General features: G+C 47.6%; 1 protein-coding gene across 2 annotated transcripts in view; it reads left to right on the forward strand.

Annotated features, from left to right (window-relative positions):
• anapc10 (anaphase promoting complex subunit 10) overlaps positions 1–25,055 on the forward strand; it is an 89,487-nt gene that overhangs the window by 43,281 nt on the left and 21,151 nt on the right. Inside the window, exons 1-4 of one of the 2 annotated variants that reach the window (XM_072496133.1) lie at positions 6,707–6,904; positions 14,031–14,162; positions 15,086–15,176; positions 21,244–21,364. In XM_072496133.1, coding sequence (XP_072352234.1) covers positions 14,048–14,162; positions 15,086–15,176; positions 21,244–21,364 — 327 coding nt within the window. In that variant the 5' untranslated portion in view covers positions 6,707–6,904; positions 14,031–14,047. Of the gene's footprint in view, positions 1–6,706; positions 6,905–14,030; positions 14,163–15,085; positions 15,177–21,243; positions 21,365–25,055 lie in introns of those variants that run through there. The other variant, XM_072496131.1, reaches the window with a different exon arrangement.

Below are 25,055 nucleotides of genomic sequence, written 5' to 3' on the forward strand. Positions count from 1 at the left end.
GGATGGGCAGGAAGCCGGCGGCGGCTAGAGTGTTGAGGGGATTTATGGACCAAATGGGAGGGGTGGACCCTTGGAGATCTGCAAGGCCGGGGGCTAGAGAATTTTCATTCTTCTCACATGTCCATAAGGCTTATTCTCGAATTGACTTTTTCATTTTGAGTAGGGCGCTGATAGCGAGAGTAGAGGATACCGAGTATTCGTCAATAGCCATTTCGGACCACGCCCCGCATTGGGTGGACTTGGAGATGGGGGAGGAGAGGGACCAGCGCCCTCTGTGGCGCTTGGAGATGAGGCTGTTGGCGGACGAGGAGGTGAGCGAGCGGGTCCGAGGAAGTATAGAGAGGTACTTGGAGACCAACGACAACGGGGAGGCCCGAGTGGGGATGGTATGGGAGGCACTGAAGGCGGTGGTGAGGGGAGAGCCGATCTCCATCAGGGCCCATAAGCAGCGGGGGGAGAGGGAGAGGCTGGTGGGGGAGATGGTGAGGGTAGACAGGAGGTATGCGGAAGAACCCGAGGAAGGATTGTTGAAGAGGCGCAGCCTCCAGGCCGAATTCGACCTGGTGACCACCAGGAAGGCGGAGGTGCAGTGGAGGAAGGCCCAGGGGGCGGTCTAAGAGTATGGGGAAAAGCAAGCCGGATGCTGGCGCATCAGCTTTGGAAGCGGGACGCAGCTAGGGAGATCGGGGGAGTTAAGGACAGGGGAGGGAGCGTGGTGCGGAGTGGGGTTGGCATCAGTGGGGTCTTCAGGGACTTCTACGAGGAATTGTACCGATCCGAGCCCCCACGGGAGGAGGGAGGGTTGGGCCGTTTCCTGGACCAATTGAGGTTTCCAAAGGTGGAAGAGGGACTGGTGGCGGGACTGGGGGCCCCGATTGGGCTGGAGGAGCTGATCAAAGGGATAGGAAGCATGCAGGCGGGGTAGGCACCGGGGCCGGATGGTTTCCCGGTCGAGTTCTATAAAAAATATCTGGACCTGTTGGGGCCCGCTGTTAATTACAGGAGGGGGTTGGTGCGGGGTGGGGAGGAGCATAGGGTGTCGCTTTATGCGGACGACCTGCTGCTGTATGTGGCGGACCCGGTGGGAGGAATGCCAGAGGTAATGAGGATCCTTAGGGAATTCGGGGACTTTTCGGGGTACAAGCTCAATATGGGGCAGAGCGAGCTGTTCGTAGTTCAGCTAGGGGACCAGGAGAGGGGGATTGGCGAGCTCCCACTAAAAAGGGCGAAGAGGAGCTTCAGATATTTGGGGGTCCAGGTGGCCAGGAGCGGGGGGGCCCTGCACAGGCTTAACTTTACAAGACTGGTGGAGCAAATGGAGGAGGAGTTCAAGAGGTGGGACGCGCTGCCGCTGTCCCTGGCGGGTAGGGTGCAGTCAATCAAAATGACGGTGCTCCCAAGGTTGATGTTCCTGTTCCAGTGCCTCCCCGTGTTTATCCCGAAGGCTTTTTTCAGGCGGGTTAACAGGAGTATAATGGGGTTTGTGTGGGCGCGAGGGACTCCGAGGGTGAGAAGGGTGTTCCTGGAGCGGAGTAGAGATAGGGGGGGGGGGGGGGGGGGGGCTGGCGCTGCCCAACCTCTGTGGGTACTACTGGGCCGCCAATGCGACAATGGTGCGCAAGTGGCTGATGGAGGGGGAGAGGGCTGCATGGAAGAGGCTGGAGACGGCGTCCTGTGTGGGTACGAGTCTGGGGGCGCTGGCAACGGCGCCGCTGCCGCTCCCTCCAAGGAGGTATACCACGAGCCCGGTGGTGGCGGCCCTCAATATTTGGGGGCAGTGGAGGCGGCATGGGGGGAAGTTAGGGCCTCGGCGTGGACCCCATTACGGAGGAACCACCGGTTCGCCCCAGGAAGAACAGGTGGAGGGTTTTCGGGGTGGCACAGGGCAGGGATACGAAAGTTGGGGGACCTGTTTGTGGACGGGAAGTTCGCGAGCTTGGGTGAGCTGGAGGAGAAGTACGGGCTCCCCCCCGGGGAACACCTTCAGGTACTTACAGGTAAGGGCGTTTGCCAGACGGCAGGTGGTGGAATTCCCACGGCTACTGCCACACACAGTACAGGACAGGGTGCTCTCGTGGGGGGGGGTGGGGGGGGGTGGAGTGGGGAAGATCTCGGAAACTTACCAGGTGATGCAGGAGGAGGAGGAGGCCTCGGTGGTGGAGTTGAAAGGTAAGTGGGAGGAGGAGTTGGGAGAGGAGATCGAAGAGGGGACGTGGACAGATGCCCTAGGGAGGGTGAACTCTTCCTCTTCGTGCGCGAGGCTCAGCCTCATACAGTTTAAGGTGCTGCACAGGGCACACATGACCGGGACAAGGATGAGCAGGTTCTTTGGGGGTGAGGACAGGTGTGTTAGGTGCTCAGGGATCCCAGCAAATCTCAGCCATATGTTCTGGGCATGCCCAGCGCTGGAGGAATTTTGGAAGGGCGTAGTCGAGGGTGGTAGGATCCAGGGTCAAATCGGGCTGGGGGCTCGCAATATTTGGGGTGGCAGAGGAGCCGGGAGTGCAGGAGGCGAAAGAGGCCGGAATTCTGGCCTTTGCGTCCCTGGTAGCCCGGCGAAGGATTCTCCTTCAGTGGAAAGATGCGAGGCCCCCAAGCGTGGAATCCTGGATCAGCGATATGGCAGGGTTCATTAAATTGGAGAGGGTGAAAGTCGCCTTGAGAGGGTCGGTACAAGGGTTCTTTAGGCGGTGGCAACCGTTCTTAGACTTTCTGGCAGAACGATAGACATTGGTCATTGGCAGCAGCAGCTCGGGGGGCGGGGGGGGGGTTACTTTATTTTTGTTTATGTTATTTACACTGAGGGGGTTTTCACCTGTTGTGTTAAGTCGGGGTGTTAATGTTAATTTATTATTTAGGTACAGGGGGGGGAGGGGTTTGGGGGGTTGCTTTTTTAGATTGTGTTTTGTACTTTACCCTGTTGGGTTCTTTTTTCTTTCTCATTTTGTTATTGATATTTTATGAAACATTTAATAAAAATTATTTTTTTTAAAAATGATAATCGTAGGCTTGTGCCGGCGGGACTGGACGTGAGTTACCAGGGCTGAAGGCAGTAGGGATAGAATGTTTCAGGGATTTATTTGTTGGGGAAAAGTTTGCAGACTTGGAGGAACTAGAGGGTTCGCAATAGTTACCAGAGGGGAATGGATTTAGGTATCTGCAAGTTAGAAACTTTGTTCGGAGGGAGGTGCCATCGTTTCTGAGACTGCTGCCCCCAGTGCTGCAAGATAAGCTTCTATCCGGGATGAGATTGAGGAGGGCAGAGTGGCGGACATGTATGGGGAGTTGATGGAGAGGGAGAGTGCCCCCATGGAGTAGATTAGGCATAAGTGGGAGACTGGAGTGAGGCGGGAAGCTTTACAGAGGGCAAATGTGTCCTCGTCATATGGTTGGGGATTGTATTTCTGTTCTATTGTTTTTGCCGTTTTGTGTTTGTAAATATTTCAAAATGCCTTCAATAAAATGTTTATCAAAAAATGGAACTTGGCGCAGTTGGTGGGGGGATTGAAGGTAGACTTTAAGAGGTGGGATTGTCGTTGGCGGGTCAGGTCCAGGCTGTGAAGATGGCGGTGTTGCCAAAGTTTTTGTTTGTGTTCCAGAATCTCCCGGTGTTTATGGCTAATTCCTTTTTCAGGTAGATTAATGGGATGATCTTGAAGTTTGTGTTGGAGGGGAAGGCTCTGCGGGTTGGAGAGCGATCGACAGGGTGGGGGGTTAGTGTTGCCGAGCTTGTTGAACTACTGGGCAGCAAATATTGCAATGGTTAGGAAATGGGAGGTGGAGGAGGGGTTGGTTTGGGGGCGGATGGAAGCAGCTTCATAAGTAAGGGGACCAGCTTGAGGGCACTGTTGTTGGCACCCCTTCCCTTCTCGTTGGTTCGGTACTCCCATGAGTCCGGTGATGGTACCAGCACTGAGGCTGTGGAACCAGTGTCGGCAGCACTTTGATTGGAAAGGATGTCTCTGTGGGCGCCGGTTTGCAATAATAATGGGTTTGCACCGGCAGGGTTGGGTGCCAGGTTCCGGGGGTGGGGATAAGAATATTTTGGGGATTTGTTTGTTGGAGAGGTTTGCATACCTAGAGGAACTGGAGGAGACGTACCAGTTACCAAAGAGGAATGGGTTCAGGTATCTGCAGGTTAGGGACTTCCATGAGGAAGGAGGTGCTGCCGGATTAGCTTCTGTCCGAGGATAAAGTAGGGAGGGCAGGGTTGTGAACATAAATGATCTTTTTATTGTCACAAGTAGGCTTACATTAACACTGCAATGAAGTCACTGTGAAAATCCCCTGGTCACCACATTCCGGCGCCTGTTCGGGTACACAGAGGGAGAATTCAGAATTCTCAGCTGGTAAGGGAATTGAACCCGCGCTGCTGGCCTTCTTGTTCTGCATCACAAACCAGCTGTCTTGCCCACTGAGCTAAACCAGCCCCCTATGTATGGGGAGTTGATGAAAACGGGGGCCAGAGTATGGAGTGATGAGTTGATCCGATTCTCTCCTCCCGCCGCCCCCCCCCCCTTAAGGGGTATTGTGTTGGGGGGGGGGATTCATTTTAAGCCCTGTTTGGGTGGGGGGGGGGGGTTAAAACACAAGAAAAGGGGCGGGTGCCGTGGTAGCAATGGGATGAGTGGGGGGTGTTTGTTGAGGGGGCGTGTAGGGAGGGAGGGGTTTGATTCCTGTTACCGCAGTTAGCTTGAGTATTTCTTGGTTATGTATATATTCAAAATGACTTCAATAAAATGTTTTTTTTTAAAACCCGGGTCATATTATGTGACAACCATTTAACAGTTTTCGGATTGAAAATGTGTTGGATCCTTTGAGGCTAACTGATGGTTAGCTGAATTGAATCTGAGGTTAAAGATACTGGATGCTTGGGGAGAGGGGAGGCGGTCACGTGATGTGAGCATGGAAATAAATGGCTGTGTTTTCACAAACTCCGACTCTGCTCATCGTGTAATCCTCCTTTTAGCTGTTTGCTTTTATGTCTTGTCTTGGCATACATAGTTTTTACTATGTCCTGACATTTGTTGGTCAATGTTTCACTATTAATGAATGAAGTCGCTTATTGTCACAAGTAGGCTTCAAATGAAGTTACTGTGAAAAGCCCCTAGTTGCCACATTCCAGCGCCTGTTCAGGGAGGCTGGTACGGGAATTGAACCGTGCTGCTAGCCTGCCTTGGTCTGCTTTCAAAGCCAGCGATTTAGCCCTGTGCTAAACCAGCCCCTATTATTGAATCAAGACAAAATGCTCAGACCCTCATTGATTTGCGGCGGCTGGAAGTAGTTGGGTTGGCGGCACAACTGTTTTTGGGATGCTTCCCTCCCTGATGGTGAGGTGTGTTCCAACCTCTGATGGCTGCTAGCCCAGTGTCTCGGCTCTGCGGTGCAGGTCATCAGGGCCCAATCTGAAGAATTGTGAGGTGTTTTTATGGAGGCATTGGAGATGCACGAGGAGGTAACACTGTCCACCCAGTGGAGTGGCAAAGTCTTTATCCTGATAACTGCCTGGCACCTCAATTGTTATCTTGGACTTCGTGTCCTGGCAAATGTTGTTGTCTGTTGATTTTAAAAAAATCATTTTATTGCCCATTCCTTGTTGCCCTTCAGAAGGTGGTGGTGAGTTGCTTTCTAGAACCGCTGCAGTCCTTGAGGTGTAGGTACACCCACTGTGCTGTTAGGGAGGGAGTTCCAGGATGTTGCGACAGTGAAGGAACAGCGATATATTTCCAAGTCAGGGTGGTCAGTGACTTGAGGGGAACCTCCAGGCGGTGGGGTTCCCACATATCTGCTGCTCTTGTTGTCCTTCTAGATGGTTGCGGTTGTGGGCTTGGAAGGTGTTGTCTAAGGAACCTTGGTGAGTTATTGCATCTTGTAGATCGTACACACTGCTGCCACTGTTGTTGATGGTGGAGGGTTTGAATATTTGTGGAAGGGTCTGCTTTGTCCTGGATGGTGTTGAGTTTCTTGAGTATTGGAGCTGCATTCATCCAGGCAAGTGGAGAGTATTCCATCACTCCTGACTTGTGCCTTGTAGGTGGTGGACAGGCTTTGCGGGGTCAGGAGGTGAGTTACTCACTGTAGGATTCCGAATCTTTGACCTGCCCTGGTAACCACAGTATTAATGTGGCTACTCCAGTTCAGTTTCGGATGTTAATTGTGGGGGATTCTTTTTTTTTCATTCATGGGATGTGGGCGTCGCAGGCTGTACCAGCATTTATTGCCCATCCTTAATTGCCCTTGAGGGGACAGTTAAGAGTCAACCACATTGCTGTGGGTCTGGAGTCACATGTTGGCCAGGCCAGGTAAGGACCACCGATTTCCTTCCCTGAAGGAAATTAGTGAACCAGATGGGTTTTTACGACAATTGACAATGGTTTCATGGACATCTTTAGACTGTTAATTCCAGATTTTTATTAAATTCAAATTTCACCATCTGCAGTGCCGGGATTTGAACCCGGGTCCCCAAAGCATTACTCTGGGTCTCTGGTTTACTAGTCCAGTGACGATGCCACTACGCCACTGCTTCCCTTCATTCAGTGATAGTAATGTCATTGAATGTCAAGGGGCAGTGGTTGGATCCTCACTTTTAGGAGATGGTCATTGCCTGGCACTTTTGCGGCACGAATATAACTTGTCACTTGTCAACCCAAGTCTGAATATTGTCCAGGTCTTGCTGCATTTGGACATGGACTGCTTCATTATCTGAGGAGTTGCAAATGGTGTGGAACATTGTGCAGTCATCAGCAAACATCCCCACTTCTGACCTTATGATGGAAGGGAGGTCATTGATGAAGCAGCTGAAGATATTTGGACCTAGGACACGACCCAAAGGAACTCCTGCAGTAATATCCTGGAGCTGAGATGATTGACCTCCAACCACGACAACCATCTTACTTTGTGCCAGGTATGACTCCAACCAGCAGAGAGTTTTCCCCCTGATTCCCATTGACTCCAGTTTAGCTAGGGCTCCTTGATGCCATACTCGGTCAAATGCTGTCTTGATGTCAAGGGCAGACACTCTCACCTCACCTCTAACATTCAGCTCTTTTGTCTATGTTTGAACCAAGGTTGCAATGAGGTCAGGAGCGGAGTGACCCTGGCAGAACCCAAACTGAGCGTCCGTGAGCAGGTTATTCCTGAGTAAATACCGCTTGATAGCACTGTCGATGACTCCTTCCATCACTTTGCTGATGATGGACAGTGGACTGATATGGCCGTAATTGGCTGGTTTGGATTTGTCCTGTTTTTTGTGTACAGGACACACCTGGGCAATTTTCCACATTGCCGGGTAGATGTCAGTGTTGTAGTCGTAATGAAACAGCTTGGCATGTTGTCAATTTGTTTACTTGCAGAGAAGAGAATAATTTGTGTGTGACGTCCTGCACCACTGGTTGTTCTGATTTAATACATTTATATGACGATAAGCTGAATGTTGAATTCGTAATTTGTGCAAAGTATCTTTATCCTCGTGTATCCTGGGGAGGGAAGGCAAGCAGAACCAGAGGGGGAGGAATGATGGAGGGTTTGGGCTGGTAGAGTCAGTTCTGTCTTCGCTATGTTCGAGGAAAGGCCCCAGTGAGAGCCAATCTCTTTTTTTTGTTTAGCGCTCTTCCCTTTTCAGGCCCAGGCAGACTGTGTGTTATCCCCCCCACCTCCCCTCTCTCTCTCTCTCTCTCTCTCTCTCTCCCTCTCTTCCTCTCTCTCCCCCCCCCCCCAAGGATGCTGCTGCTGCTGACACTTACCGCTCCCCTAGAAAGTCAAGGAAAGGTTGGCACTTACCGCTCCCCTAGAAAGTCAAGGAAAGGTTGGCACTTACCGCTCCCCTAGAAAGTCAAGGAAAGGTTGGCACCACCGGGAGAACCCCTCTCAAGGCGAACTTTATTCGCTCCAGGCTGAGGAACCCCGCCATATCGCTAACCCAGGTCTCCACACTCGAGGGTTTTGAGTCCCTCCACATTAGCAAGATCCGTCTCCGGTCTACCAGGGAGGCAAAGGGCAAAGGCCAGTACCTCGACCTCTTTCGCTTCCTGCACTCCCGGATCCTCCGACACCCCAAATATCGCTACTGTTGGACTTGCCTTCACCCGAGCGTCCAAAATCCTAGACATCACCCTCGCAAACCCCTGCCAGAATTCTTTAAGCGCCAGGCATGCCCAAAACATATGGGCATGGTTTGCCGGACTCCCTGCACATCTCGGGCACCTGTCCTCCACCCCAAAAAACTTACTCATTCTTGCCGCCGTTATATGCGCCCGATGCACCACCTTAAACTGAATTAAGCTGAGCCTGGCACATGATGAGGAGGAGTTCACCCCGCCCAGGGCGTCGCTACAGGGGCCTGATACAGCAGCTTGACCCACCCTATGAATCCCTCACCGAATCCAAACCTGCCTAGAGCCTCCCACAGATACTCCCACTCCACCCTGTCAAAGGCCTTCTCCGCGTCCATTGCAGCCACCACTTACGCCACGCCACCCCCCCCCCCCCCCCCCCCCCCCCCCCGTCCCCCCCGTCCATTGCAGCCACCACTTACGCCGCCCCCCCCCACACTCCGAGGGCATCATGATAATTTTCAGGAGCCTCCTCACATTCGTGTTCAGCTGCCTGCCCTTAACAAAACCCGCCTGGTCCTCCCCAATCACTCCCGGGACACAGTCCTCTATTCTGGTGGCCAGAATTTTTGCCAACAGTTTGGCATCCACGTTCAGGAGCGATCTCGGCCTGTAGGACCCGCATGAAGCGGATCCTTCTCCTTCTTCAAGATAAGCAAAATCAATGCCTGCGATATCGTCGGAGGGAGGGTTCCTCTCTCCTGTGCCTCATTGAAGGTTCTTAACAGGAGCGGGCTCAGTAGCTCTGAGAACTTCTTATAAAATTCTACAGGGAAGCCGTCCGGACCCGGAGCCTTGCCCGACTGCATGCTTGCCAGCCCCCTGACTACCTCCTCCAACTCAATTGGGGCCCCCAATTCCTCCACCTGCTCCACTTCCACCCTCGGGAACCTCAACCGGTCCATAAACTGCCTCATCCCTTCCCCCTCCCCAGGGGTTCCGACTCGTATAACTTCACGTAGAACTCCCTGAAGATCTAATTAACCCTCTCTGGGCTCAGCACCATGTTGCCTTCCCTGTCCCGCACTCCCCCAATCTCTCTAGCTGCCTCCCTCTTGCGCAGCTGGTGTGCCAGCATCCTACTCGCCTTCTCCCCATACTCGTAGACTGCCCCTTTCACTTTCCTTAACTGCGCCTTCGCCTTCTCCGTGGTCAGCGAGTCAAACTCCGCCTGCAGTTTCCGGCGTTCGTTCAGCAGCCCCCCCTCTGCGGCCTCCGCGTATCTCCTGTCTACCCTGAGTATCTCTCCTACCAGTCTCTGCCTCTCCGCCCTCTCCTTCTCTCTGTGGGACCTAATGGAGATTAACTCTCCCCTAACGACCGCCTTCAAAGCCTCCCACACCACTGCCACCGTTACCTCCCCTGTGTCATTCACTCCCACATAGTTCTCAATGCTCCTCCTTATCTGCCCACACATCTCTTCATCCGCCAGCAGCCCCACATCCAGTCTCCAGAGAGGGCGCTGACCCTGCTCCGCCCCCAGTCGCAGGTCCACCCAGTGCGGGGCATGGTCCGAGACCGCAATGGCCGAGTATTCAACCTCCTCCACCCTCGGAATCAGCGCACTACTCAACACAAAGAAGTCTATCCGCGAATAGACTTTATGGACGTGGGAGAAAAAGGAGACCTCCTTCGCCCTTGGCCGCGTAAACCTCCACGGGTCCACCCCCCCCATCTGGCCCATGAACTCCCACAGGGCCCTGGCCGCCGCCGGCCTCTTTCCCGACCTGGACTTGGAATGGTCCAAGATCGGATCCAAGACCGTATTAAAGTCCCCTCCCATAATCAGGTTACTTGACTCCAAGTCCGGGATCCTACCCAACACGCGCCTCGTGAGGTCCACTTCGTCCCAGTTCGGGGTCTACACATTCACCAGCACCACCCGGGCCCCCTGCAGCTTGCCACTCGCCATTATGCACCTGCCCCCCTTGTCCGCCACGATGCTCCCCGCCTCAAATGCCACTCGTTTACTAACCAAAATTGCCACCCCTCTGGTCTTTGAGTCTAACCCTGCGTGAAACACCTGTCCCACCCATCCTTTCCTTAGCCTCGTCTGGTCAGCGAGCTTTAAGTGCGTCTCTTGCAACATGGCCACGTCCGCCTTCAACCCGTTTAAATGCGAGAACACGCGGGACCTCTTGACCGGCCCATTCAGGCCCCTCACGTTCCATGTGATCAGCCTGGTCGGGGTGTTGGCCACCCCTCCATCCTGCCGACTAGCCATCTCCCTTTTTTGGCCAGCCACGTGCCCCCGCCTCCTGTTTCCAGCCCTCCCCTCGGTGGCCCCCCAGCCCGACTCTCCATCCATTCCCCTCACCTGGCTCCCCTTCAGTCAGCAAAGCAGCAGCAGCCCCCCCTCTGCCAAGCATCCGCTTAGCTCTGATTTCCCTCCCACTGAGAGTCGGCTCACCTATGCTGACCCCGGCCGCTCCCGCCTCTTTATGCCGACCTAAACTTGTTGCCTCCTTCAGGCCACCCAACCCCCCCCCTCCCCCACAGGATAGAGGGGCAAGTGCCATCCAGGACCTTCCCGTGCGCCAGACAACCCGTCCCGGGCATTTCCCGCCCCCTAAAACCAAACCTCTGGAAAACAAAACAAACAACAAAACCACCAACCAAACTGGAGAAGACAAGCAAATAATCTTATGCTTTACCCGCCACCTTACCTCCGGTCCACCCCCACCCGCACATTTCACCCCCAGTCCCTTAGTTCAGTTCCAGCTTCTCGTGCCTGATGAACGACCATGCCTCATCCGGCGTATCAAAGTAACGGTGCCTGTCCTGGTACGTTACCCAGAGTCTCGCCGGATGAAGGAGCCAAAACTTCACCCCTTTGCTGTGGAGGACAGCCTTAGCCCGGTTGAACCACGCACGCCTCCTCGCCAACTCAGCTCCCTCGTCCTGGTAAATGCAGATCTCGCCATTCTCCCACTTACTGCTACGCTCTTTCTTCGCCCACCGCAGGACTCGCTCCCTGTCTGCCAAACGATGAAACCGTATCACCATCGCCCTCGGTGGCTCGAACACCCTCGACTTTCTGGCGAGGACCCTGTGCGCCCCATCCAGCTCCAAGGGCCGCGGGAAGGCCCCCGCGCCCATCAGCGTCCCCAACATCGTGGTCATGTGCGTGTTCGCGTCCGCCCCCTCCGCTCCTTGGGAAGGCCCAGGATCTGCAGATTAAGGGTCCCCAACCTGTACTCTAGGTCATCTAGCCTCTCTTGCCATCTCTTATGTAGCGCCTCGTGCGCCTCCACCTTCACCGCCAGGCCCAGGATCTCGTCCTCATTCTCTGCCACCTTCCTCCTCATCTCCTTGATCTCCTTCTCCTGCGCCTTCTGGGCCACCACAATCTTCTCCATGGAGGCCAACATCTCCGTTTTAAGCTCCATAATGCAGTTTTTAAGGAATTCTTGTTGTTCTTTGGCCCACTGGGCCCACACCTCCCGATCTTCTCCGGCCGCCATTTTGTCTTCCCGGACCTTCTCTGCCTTTTTCCACGCGTTTGCGCGCCTGCCGGCCCCACTCCTGGTTCCCTCCATACAGCACCGAGGGGGATCTCTCCAGCGTCCATTCCCACACCAGTCTCAGCCTCCAAGTGCCACCGCCATCCCGCTTAGCGGCCTGAAATACCAATCTCGGCGGGAGCTGCTGTGAACGTGACTTAGCTGGTCATGGCCGCCACCGAAAGTCGCAATCTGTAGTTATTTTACAGCTATTTGTTCTGACCTGGGCCTGGGGAAGTGTTTAATTTGCGCTGTGAGTTAGTCAATTTCCCCTTTAGATCTGGGATTCTCGGAATATTGTTTTCTTCCTTCTGTCATTTTGTTTTCAAGCTATGGGTATGATGTGGGTTTGTGATGTTGCAATTCTCCTGTTTTGGTGCAGCCTTGTATCCGTGAATGGCATAAGTTGGGGATTTTGTCCCTGATTCACCCGGTCTTATTTGTTCCCATTCTTGCGATGACTACTGTTTTACTCTGTAACTGTAGTGCATTGATACCTCTGGCTTGCTTTCCGCCTCTTGTTTGTTTTGAGGCCAGTTTTGTAAAAATGGACAATTCCATATAAAAGATCTTGAAGAGTTGGGGAGCACGGACCAATATTTATTCCTCAATCAGCATCACAACAATGAATTATCTGCTCTATTTTACGTTGCTACTTGTGGAAATTTGCTGTGCGCATATTGGCTGCCTCGGTTCCTACATTGCAAAGTACTTTATTGACTAAAGCACTTTTGAGGCATCTGGTGGTCATGAAAAGCGCTATACAAAGGCGAATCTTTCTCGATTCTTTTCTTTGTGATGTGAAATACTCTTGTGCATTTCTTTAGTTTTAGGCAGTAGGTGGTGCTGTTATCTGCGTTGTGAAATCCCTATCCACTTGTGTGATAGTTGGAACGTTGTTAAAAACAACTGGAATGCTGACAGATGGCATTTCGCCATTAATAGCAATGCAAATTCCAATTGTTTTGCTAGTTTTTCTACTCTTGTGACTGACTAAGTTTACTTCAGTATGAAAGTCGATTAATTTAAAAATGTTAACTTAAAATGCGTAATTAACAAAAAAATCGTAACTAATCATAATTGCTAAATAGCATCAAGGGACAAACAAATGTGTGCATTTTGAGAATTTTACCAGCGTTACTAATGTTGGCTCTATATATTAGGGGTGGGCAAACCTTTAGGCTAGAGGGACACAGGATATGGAAATTGTTTGGGGGATAAATGCTCAGGAAAAGAACACTTACAATGAAGGTAATCTTTTTCCAATAAATCTGAAACCGCTTTATGATAATTATGCTGTCATAATGATGCATTACATACAATAAGGAAACCAAGGGTTTCTTTTTTACTCCCTCTTAATGGGAATAATGCAGTCAGTCACCCCTCTTCACAATGGTAGCAAAGTCTGGTGTAATACGTTCTCTGTCCACAAATGCTTTCAGAATTTTCTGTTTTAGTTCACATGTCCAGCATCTGTAGTATTTTGCTTTTTCCCTTGCCAATATAAATGCGACTTTATTGAGATGTGCAATGGTGTTGCAAGCACCAACAAAGGAAAAGATAAATTATGGAGACACTAAGAAGCATTTCAGAGGCAGTTACCACATCCTGTGGGGAGTACAGTTATCAGAATCCTCTCTCTATCTCTCATTCCTGGAGCTAGGACTTAATAATCCCTCGGCACATTTTAAAGTAGGTGCTGCTAAGTCCATTTGAAATCAGTTCCACAAACTGTTAGGGAGCATGTTCCTAATTTTAAATTTTCGCAAAACGTACAACCCTAACTTGTCGCATGTTCTTCACTTTTGATTACCTTCATCATCCTTCTTCTGAAAATCTAAACCTTAGCTGCACCTCTGGCAGAAACAGAAGATGCTTTCTCAACTCTTATTTTCAGAAGTGCAAGAACAATAATCACCTGAGATGCCCATTTCGAAATGTTAACCAAGATTACTTGTGGGGACATCCAGCTATATTTTATCTTGAGACTCATTGCCGGTAGCAGCATTTATGCTTCAATATTTCAATCCCTTGTCCACCATCAGAATTGTGGATCAGGTTTTTGTTGGGTCTACAATCTGCGATCCCCTGCTTCTTTTTGCCAATTATCTTAAATTATGTCCTCTGATGGCATGAGGGTTGGTAACCAGAAATAGTTTCCCTTTATTCACCTGATCGATACCCTTCATGATTTGAACACCTCTATTAAAACTACTCTTAATTTCTCTGTTCCAATGAGAGCAACCCCAGCTTTTCTGATTCCGACCCCACCTCCCTAATTCCTGGTACCATTATAAATATGGCCAATGTTTGATATATATGTATATTTTATTTGCAAATGTATTTTAAAAAGTTGATCTTCCTTTTTGTTCTAATTAACTGTTTCTTTCAATTGTAATTCTCTTGCATATTGCAGATCAAAAATAAAGAAAAATGACCACCCCAAATAAAACTCCACCTGGAGAAGATCCAAAGCAACTGGAAAGAACTGGTACAGTGCGAGAGATCGGCTCACAGGCAGTTTGGTCCCTATCCTCTTGTAAACCAGGTACCTCTGTAGTTTGGTTGTGGTCTTTAGAAAACCACTTAGCTTTTCATTTGCCTTTGTCCCAATTAGTTCCAATCCAACTCAGATGTAGAATGAAGAAAGAACTATTCTCATTATTGTGTAGGCAAATACAACCAAATTGTACAGGAATTCATTAATAACAAGTTAAATGAATAACCAATTAATTTGTTTTCAGTAACTAGTGTTAAATAGCAATATTTCATAATCTGAATAGTAACGTGCATGTTCTTTACCGATGGGGCAACTGACTCCCAACACCAGGCATGACATCAGCTTACAAACAAGACCTTTATTAGATTTTGTGGGGATTATTTTGCACTCTTATTTTCTGGCATGTTGCAAATAAGGTGTTGCAAAGGGAGTATAGTGTCAACATATATGTAATTCCATGACTTTTATATATACCTACAAAAAACCAATTGACAAAATGGGTATATATTTTCACTTACTCACAAAGTATTGCAGCAGGCACAATTTATTTTCCCCAAAATAAACATAGTAGCCAGATGCTATACCTGGCAATTGAAATTGATGTTAATACACATGGTTAGCGCTTTTAGTTTGCTGAAGCAACTGCTTTTTTAATTGCGGCGGTTTTAAATGGTGGGGGAGTGTAAAACAGTTTAGACATAAATTGACTGTGAAAATGTAATTAAATAAAGCTTTTTACAAGCTTGTCTCTTCTGATGGGTATCTATATCTGCAGCCTCTGTTGTGGGAACATTTACAAAATATACAGATATATCAAGTCAAGAATCAAAGTTAAAAGATACTGCTGCGAAAGTTCAAAATGTAACATGTGGCTTTGTTCTTGTAAGCAGACATCAGTTGAACATATTGAAACATTTGACTCCATTAAACAAAATATGCGACAAACTGAAGTACTTTAATTGCTTTAACAGGCTTTGGGGTGGATCAGTTACGTGACGATAACCTGGAAACCTATTGGCAATCAGATGGATCTCAGCCTCATCTCGTTAACATTCAGTTCAGGTATGAGTTTAGAGGAGAATGCAATAGATGCTGGGTAAAAGCTTGACAATTCATTTAAATACTGTTAGACTAAAATTCTCGTACATCTCTCTTGTAAGTTGGGTCTGTTGTACACCATCGTGAAGGGAAGCTAATATTTGACAGTAGCTGCTTTGGTGGCCAAGGAAATGACTGCCAGTTGCTCCATGTACTCCAATGGAGACAACTCTCATTTAAATGGTGCATTTAAATTATTCATGCAGTGCAAGGACTAGTGTTCGTTGTTCACACAAAAGTATGCCGTACAAATTGGTTACAGAATATGAATTAATAATGAAATGCAGCAATGTAAATAATAGAGGACAGTCAGGGAAAATATGGCTATTAGAAAATGAAATAAAAATTGGAAACCTAATTATATAAACACGATCATGGAAAATAGCCATCCATAACAGAGATTTAACATCCAACCCGATCACCATTTAAATTTTAAGAGTTCAAAGCATGGCAAAACCTCCTTTGGCTTGACAGGAGAGGGTATGGATGGCATGGAAGCACAGTGGTTAGGATTGCTGCCTCTCAGCACCAGGGACCTGGGTTTGATTCTGACCTTGAGTGTCTGTATGGAGTTTGTAAATTCTCCCTGTGTCTGCGTGGGTTTCCTTCAGGGGTTTTGGTTTCCCCCCACAGTCCAAGGAAGTGCAGGTTAGGTGGATTGGCCATTCTAAATTGTCCCTTTGTGTCCAAAGGTTAGGTGGAGTTACTGGGTTATGGGGATAGGGTGGGTCAGAGGCCTAGGTGGGGTCCTCTTTCAGAGGGTCGATGCAGACTCTGGGCCGAACAGCCTCCTTCTGTACTGTAGGGATTTTATGATTCTATGTACAATCAGATCATGCTGGGAATGCAATGTTTAAAACTAGTTTGACCAACCTTTTCATGTGAGAGACCAATGAGTACATTTCAGAAAGAAAAGGTTTGACGCAACAGTATATGTGAATTTCAAAAAAAAAAATGAGAGGTATGAAGAAAAGAAGCAACTTGCTGAACAAAAATAAAGCAAATAAATATCCAAGCATTAAATTGATTTTAAAAAAAAAAAAGGTTTTCAGGGTGCTTATTCGCTCTCACACACTCATTCTCTCACACTCACACTCATTCAGACTCTCTCACACTCACTCAGACCCTCTCACACACACTCTCTCACACTCACACACAGTGAATGGATATTGGTGTGTGGAGGTAAGGCGACTGAGAATGCTGGGGCTGGAAGTGAGCCGCACACACACGGTCTCTCTAGTTCGCCCCTCCAACCTAGCAGTCTTTCTCTCATCACGTCTCCCCTCTCCCCCTGCTTGGGGGTCTCTTTCTCTCTCGGCCGCCCCCATCCCCTCTCCCTGGGTAGCGCCTCTCTCCTTCCCCCACACCCTGGCAGGAACCATCCCCACTCCGTTCAGGCCCGAGGCTGAAGGAACCACACTGATTGTTGCTCCTGCAATCCGAGATTCTGTTCCTGTTCCACATTTGCTGCTCAGTAACAAACACAGAGTGAAACGACTTGTGATTGGAGCAGTAACTTCTTGCAGAATTTCCAACTTACTAGCATTTTGAACACAAGGTCCACAGGCCAAAATAGCAAGTCACGGGGGCTGGGGGTTGGACAAGTCTTGTTTAAAATGCTGAAATTAATTAACACTGGAAGAGGGGAATGTCTCTTTTGACAGGGGAATACAGCACAGGAAAACATTTTTTTTAAATTATAAATTTAGAGTACCCAATTCATTTTTTCCAATTAAGGAATTTAGCTAGGCCAATCCACCTACCCTGCACATATTTGGATTGTGGAGGTGAAACCCACGCAAACACAGGGAGAATGTGCAAACTCCACACAGACGGTGACCCAGAGCGGGATCAAATCTGGGACCTGGGTGCCGTGAGGCAGCAGTGCTATCCACTGTGCCACCATGCTGCCCCAGCACAGGAAAACATAATCTTATATTTTTAACCACTCTGGATAAAAACATATGTTAAATTGGTTGTCCAGGACACATTAAATACAAGATCACCTCAAATACTTAAAAATGTGATTTAATCTTGTGTTAAAAAATAAAGATATTGAGAGCACGAAGGAAAAGCAAGGACCTGGGAATGAAAAGGTCAATCCTCCATGACAAACATGGAACAATGTCTTGTCAAAGCCTTCAATGCCATCCCTCATCCTAACAACTGTCTGAGGCTGAACCTTGTTCATTTAACCCTGAAGTGAGCATCCAACCACTTATCTGCTCTATCACAAAAAACGCCTAGTTGCACCTTTGTATCATCAAACACCTCGATTCAGCTTAACTGCTGTTGTAAACCTCATCTACCTTTTTGTTACTTTTAGACTTGACAATTCCAATTGCTCTCTTGGCCGGCCTCCTCTCTTCTATCCTACATAGACCTAAACTCATCCAAAACTCCTGCCCGTATCCTAACTCGCATCAAATTCCATTCAACAATCACTCCTGTGCTTGCTGACCTAGATTGACTCCCAGTAAAGCCAAAGCCTCAATTTAAAAATTTGCATCATCCTTTAAAATCCATCCATGGCCTCACCGCTCCCTATCACTAACTTTCTTCAGCCCGCTGAGATCTTCGCATACCTCCAATTTTGACCCTTTGTGCATCCTTGATTTTAATTGATTTACCATTAGCTGCCTTGGCTCCAAGCTCCAGAATTTCTCTCCTAAATCTCAATGCCTCACTCCCCCTGTCTTCCTTCAGGACACTCCTTAAAATCTTCCTCTTTGATCAACCTTTGACCCCCTGTCTCACACTATCTTAAATTGCTTGATACATTTTGTTTGATACTCTCTTATGCCAAACAATTTCTTGTGACTATGATTTTAAAACATCCTATGAGAAAATGAATGCTAAAGATTAAACCAAGCAATTATTTCTGAACATTACTGTAGAGTAATTGGTTTAATGTTATCTTCTGACACTTCACACTGATACTTTAATTTTTTTGTGTTCAAAACAATTATTATGGCAGTTCATTTTAAGATGTGTCATTAATCAAATATGTAATCTCACTTAATAAAGGTTAAATATTTTGGCTTTAGTTCAGAGCAGCAATTAACCATTACACACAAGTTGTGGGGCAGCTACTGTTACAATTTCAGTTTCCAGTATTTATTTTGTGGGCATGTTCTAGAGCCTGCTACAATTCATCGATGCAATAACAATAAAAAGCTTTTGAGCTTCATGGTGTGGTAATGTTACAGCTGATTTACGAATCAGACCTTTTGCAATGTCAGGAGTGGCTCAGTTGATAACACTTGTTTCTTCTGAGTCAGAAGGTTGTGAATTCCAGTCTCACCCCAGAGACTTGAGCACAAAAATCTCGTCTGACACACCTGTCGACAATTCAGAATTTTAGATGAGTTGCTAGACCGATGCTCTATCTGCCCCCTCAGATATACTTTAAAAATCTCATGACACTATTTTGAAGAAGAACAGGGGAATTATCCTGAGTGTTCTAGCCAATGTTATCCTTCAACCAGCATCACTAAAAACAGATTATCTGGTCATTATTATATTGCTAATTGTAGAAGCTTGCTTCTCCCAGAAGGCTACTTTTCCACATGATCCCTCATGTCCCTTGATACCCTGAGTGACCAAAGACCTGTCTGCCTCAGCCTTGAATACATTCAATAACGGAGCATCCACAACCCTGTGGGGTAGAGAATTCCAAAGATCTTGCACCCTTTTATGTAATAAATATTTCTCCTTTATTCTGAGATTTTGACACCCAGTTCGAGATTTCCCAACCAGACTAAACATCCTCTCGGGGTCTACCTGCCAAAACCCTCATGAATGTTCCATGGTTCAATGACATGACTTATCGTTCTTCTAAATTCTAGGGAATAAAGGCCTAGTCTTAATCTCTGTTCATAAAACAATCCTCTCATTCAAAACATTTTTTTTCTTCTCAAACTTTTTAAAAAACCTTGAAGGCAGGACACTTGGCAACTTTTAGTCCCATTAATTTCTTCAGTACCATTTTGCCAATACTAACACATTTATATTCCTAATTCTCACTAGACCCTTGGTTTTCCAGTATTGTCAGAGTTACTCTGTACTTTATAATGTTAAGACCGAAACAAAGTATTTGCTTAATGTTTGTACAATTTTCTTCTCCTAAATTATACTTTATCTTGTCCCTAATGTGCCCTTGTTTACTTTTGCAAATCTCTTCCTTTTCACATGTGTATAGAAGCATATTCCGTATGCTGCAAGTTCCGTGCAGCCCTCGCACGGCAGCCCAGCATTCTTTCCTTTTCCTCCAACCCTCCGCGCGTTGGTCCAGCATTCAATACTGCTTTAGGAAGGAAATATTGAATATTGGCTTTGAAAGAAATGCACTGTAGATTTACCAGAATGATACCTGAACTCCCAAGGTTTAGATTACACATGCTAGTGTTGTATTAATTGAATTTCATAAGGTTTAGGAATGCTTCCATTGCTGTTTTCAAGATACATAAGGAGAACTTGCTCATGGGCTCAATAAGTCGAAGTCAAGTACAAACCAGGGAAGTTGCGCTGCACTAAAAACATAAATGCTAGAAATATTCAGTAGGTCATGTAGCATCTGTGGAGAGAAACGCATTTAACATTTCAGCTTGTCAACCTGAATGTTAACCTGTTTCTCTCTCCAAAGAGATGCATGACCTGCTGAGTGTTTCCATCATTTTCTGTTTTTGCTTGGATTGCTCATTAAACTGGGGTTAGGCTAATTTTAGCATTTTACATTTTTTGAGGAGTAAGAAGCATGAGCAACCAATCTGATGGAGAGAACCACATGTAGAAAGCCCAAACTTTAAAAGAACACTAAGATTGTAACACTAAGCATGTGCAAGGTTACAGGGATAAGGCAGGAGAGTGGAACTAGGTAGAATGCTCGTAGACTCACTGGCCCAAATGGCTGCCTCCTGCACTGTTATTCTGTGAATATTCATGTATATATTAAAGCACTAAATGATATAGTCTAAATTTTCCTTTGTAGCAATGTAGTTGCAATATATATATATTTTGGCAGTTTTCAAAGTGTCAGTTTACATTACAAAAGTTTTCCATGATTGACTGCTAGTTAAGAAACTCATAAAGTCAGTAATATCACTCATTATTTGTGTCTGGTTTTGCAATGCATTGGGTACAGGAAATTACTGTGGACCACCCAGTTTCTAAAACTTTACAGCACAACAATAATGTTTCTAATCTTTGCAAATACATATCCATGCTATAAATACAGTCCCCAAAATGGTAATCATCACATACATTACCTTCATTCAGTTATAGCTAGTATAAGGAATATTCAATTCTTCCTATGAAAAAAGTCAGACAAGTGGAATGTACCATAAATTGGTGTTTATTTGACTGGCCTTTTTGGGATGGGGAGGGCACAGAAACCTTGAATTATACTTTATTTGAAAGTATAAGTGTTGGAGATTGACCATGTGAAGGTGAAAGAGAGGGGAGAGTTTGTATCTAATCAAGTGATATATTTCATGATATATAATACCTGTAGAAATGGAGGGGCTATTAAAAAAAAAGAGTACGGTTCTTCCAATGTCTTAGTGGGAAGTGCCACCTGGTGAAATTGTACCACATAAATCAGGCAGGTCCAATATTTGAATGTGCAGTCTGTGCTGAATTGACTGATCCCAGTCAAAGTGGCATCAAGGATGCTACCTACAGTTGTCTACTGTGGCTTAGACTAAGTGGGTGGAGGTTGTGTGGGTGTGTGTGGGGGGGTGGGTTGCAGAATGGTGGATGTTGTGGTGGGGATGTGGATTTGGCCAGGCTTCTACTCTGGATTGCTTTCTCAATCCTGGTGGGAAGTATAAGTGTGTGGTTGTTTGATTGAGGACAGGCTTCAGATTTGCCTCGAGGCCCCACACATTCAATCACTCTCCTAGCAGATACTAGAAATTTCCACATGAAGTTATGGTACATATATTTTTATTTTAATAGGTTTCAGTTTACAGCCATGCCATGTATTTCCCATGCCTCAGTTACTGCGATTAACTTGTTTTTTTTTTTATAGACGGAAAACAACTGTGAAAACCTTGTGTATTTATGCAGACTACAAATCTGATGAAAGCTACACTCCAAGCAAGGTCTCTGTCAGAGTGGGAAATAACTTTCATGACCTTAAAGAAATGCGGGTATGAATTTACCACCACTTTCTTCATAACAGTTGTCTTCATAGTTAAGTTTCCCTTGATGTAGAGCTCCCCGCAACAGTGATATCCAAGCCTTTTGTTTTCATGATTTGCATAGGTGCATACCATGGAATCTTGTGGAGCTTATTTCTCAGGTTTTCTGATTTGGGAATTACCACTAATAAGGCAATAGTATATGTTGCATGCTGGTAGTTACCTTGTTAGCATGTTAACTTACTGTAACGCATTGCAGTACTATTTATTTTGGTTAAAGTCACAAGGATTTTTTAATGTGACTCATTTGTTGTGATATTTTTCAAATAAGTAGACTGTGCTTTAACTAGGGGTGATGCAGAGACTGCACCCGAATTAATGATGCAGCAAAATCTTTATTTTTAAAAAATAAATTTAGAGTACCCGATTATTTTTTTTCCAACTAAGGAGCAATTCCGTGTGGCCAATCCACCTACCCTGCACATCTTTGGGTTGTGGGGATGAGACCCACGCAGACACGGGAGAATGTGCAAACTCCACATGGACAGTGAGCCGGGGCCGGGAAACACACTGTTCTGACATAAATAATTTATAGTCTTCTGTTGCAATTCGCTATCAAAATTATCCTAGTGTAGTGTTTTTATTCTTTCACGGGACATGGGCATTGCTGTCAAACATTAGTTGCTCACAGCTAATTGCTTTTGAAGGTGGCAGTGAGCAGCGCCTTGAATTATTACAATCCCACGTGGTGTAAATTCACCTGCAGAGCTGTTGGGATGGGAGTTCAAAAGGATTTTGAGTCAGCAATGGGGAAGGAGCAGGGACATATTTCCAAGTCAGGATGGCATGTGATTTGAGGAGACTTCAAGTTGGTGATGTTCCCATGTTCCAGGTGCCCTTATGCTTCTCGGCAGTGTCAACCATGGATTGGCAAAGTTCTGTCGAAGAAGCCTTGGTGAATTGCTGCAGTGTATCTTGTAGATGGTACACCTGCAGCTCCTGCATGTGATGCTAATAAAGATTATATTATAATGACATGTAGGCTTACATTAACACTGCAATGAAATTACTGCAAAAATCCCCTAGTTGCCACATAACGACGCCTGTTCGGGCACGTTGAGGGAGATTTCAGAATGTCCAATTCACCTAACAAGCTCGTCTTTCGGGAATTGTGGGAGGAAACCAGACTATCCGGAGGAAACACACGCAGACATGGGGAGAACATGCAGACACCACACAGACAGTGACCCAAGCCGGGAATCGAACCAGGGTCCCTGCCACAGTGAGGCTAAGGTGCTACCTTGCTGCCCTAATGGAGGGAGTAAAGGTTGTGAATGCGGTGCCAATCAAGTAAACTGGGTGATATTAAGTTTCTTGAGCCTTCTGCACTGTATGTTCTATGTGTTGAAACTGTACTTATTGCAACAAGTGGAGGTTATTCCATTACACTCCTGACTCTTGCCTTGTAGATGGTAGGCTTGGAGACTTCTGGTGACGGCGGGCGGGAGGCGGCCGCACAATGGAGAGCCCCCGCTCGGGAACGGCAATTTCGGGGCTTTAAGCCCGGTCCTAGCGTCCGCGGAGGCGGCAGAAGAAGGGAGGAGGCACGGAGGAGGCACTGAGAAGACACAGGAGGGAAAAAAAACCCAAAGAAAAATGTCGAGGGTGAGCAGAAAAACGGCCGAAAAAAAACCAGCTGGAGGTCCGTCGGGGAGTGGAAAGGTCACTGCGGGGTCACCAGGAAAAATGGAGGCTGGAGCACCAGGGAAGGCCGCATTGCTTACGGCTGAAGAAATAACCAAGGTGATGGCTGCGGAATTTGAAAAGCAGTTGGCGCAGATTGCGAAATGCATGGAGACGGTGAGGAAGGAGATGAGGGAGGCTTTGAGTGTGCTGGTGGAGGAGGCGGTTTCCCCGGTGAGGACGGAGGTGGCGAGCGCAGTGGCGGAGGTGCGAGAGCAAGGGGAGGCGCTGAAGGAAGTGAAGGAGACGTTATTGCAGCACGGTGATCAACTTGCCTCGATGGGGAAAGAGATGCGGAAGGTGATGGATACTAACAAGGATCTGCGAGGAAAAATGGAAGACCTGGAAAATAGATCCAGGCGACAGAACTTGAGGATTGTGGGGCTACCTGAAGGAGTTGAAGGACCGAAGCCGACTGAGTATTTTGCCGCGATGCTGTCAAAACTATTGGGGGAGGGGGAGGACCCCTCCCGATATGAACTGGATCGGGCTCATCGGTCGTGGAGGCCTGTACCAAAGGCGAGTGAGCCGCCAAGGGCAGTGACTCTGTGCTACCTAAGTACAGGGTGAAGGAGAAGGTCCTGAGCTGGGCCAAGCAGAAGCGGGTGGTGCAGTGGGCTGGAGCTGGTATGCGTGTATACCAGGACTTTACGGTGGAGCTGGCAAGGAGGCGGGCTGCCTTCAACCGGGTGAAGAGGGCACTGTACATTAGCAAGGTGCGGTGCGGCATTGTATATCCAGCGAAGCTGAGGGTGACCTACAAGCTCAGGGACTTTTATTTTGAAACGGCGGAAGCAGCGGAGGAGTTTGCGAAAGCAGAAGGACTGGCAGAACTGACAAACTGAGGAATGGCCATGTGCCGATGTAACCTCATGACTGTATTTTCTTCTTTTTTGTATCACTGCGCGCGGGTGTAGAGATTAAAGGAGCCAAGGTGGTATATATTTGGACGAGGGAAGGGACGGGACTTTCACTCGAAATGAGAGTTCTTTGGGGTGTAGGTGGATAGGCGGGGTTTGTGTGCTAAAAGGGGATCTTTGGGCTTTCCTGGGGCCGGGCAAGTGGGAAAGGGACCCGGGTGGGGGCCTCCACGCTGGCCGGTGTGTGCCGGCCAGTGAACGGGAGTGAGGTGGGGGGAGGGGCTGCGGCCATCGGAGCCTGGCAGAACAGGGTCCGAGTGGTCTAGCCGGGGTGGAAAGTTGGGGGGGAAGGAACCGAGGGTAGGGGGAGGAGTTTTACAAGAGGCAGTGGACGGGAGGAGCTGGAGACCTGCGATGGGGGGGGGGGGGGGGGGGGGGGGGAGCTGTGTAAGATTAAGGGTGACTACGGGTAATCCCTGATTCCTTTTTGCCATTTGTTTATGTAAACATGCGGGTTGAGGTTTGGGGGTTGGTGGGTAGATGGGATCGTTGTTGTTATTATGGGGACTGACATATCTTGCTGATTATTGTTTATCGTTGATGGATGTAAATGTGGGAGAAAATGTGAAAATGGAGGAGAATAAAACATTTTTTTTTTTTAAAGTAGATGGTAGGCTTGGGGGAAATGAAAGATACTGCAGAATTGCGAGCTTCAATCTGCTCTGGCAGTCACAGTGTTTGTGGCTGGTCCAGTTAAGATTCTGGTCAATGGTGCACCCCTAGGATGTTGATGCTGGAGAATGGAGAATTCAGAAATGTTAATCTTGTTTAATGTCGGGGGTGCATGACTAGTGGTTCGACTCTCTTGTTGGAAATCTTCATTACCTGACACTTGTGTTGCACAAATGTTAAGTTAAGTGTCACTTATCATCTCAAGCCTGAGTGTTGTCCAAGCCTTAATTATTGTAAGAGTTACAAATAGAACTGAATTATTGCTGCTTATGCAATTGGAAGGGCCCTTCCTGTTGGTTTCCTTATTTCCTATTTCTTTTACTTTGTGGTTATCATTTTGATCCATGGATATTTAATGGCCACAT

The sequence above is a fragment of the Scyliorhinus torazame genome, chromosome 3, assembly GCF_047496885.1.
Source record: "Scyliorhinus torazame isolate Kashiwa2021f chromosome 3, sScyTor2.1, whole genome shotgun sequence".
NCBI classification, from domain to species: domain Eukaryota; kingdom Metazoa; phylum Chordata; class Chondrichthyes; order Carcharhiniformes; family Scyliorhinidae; genus Scyliorhinus; species Scyliorhinus torazame.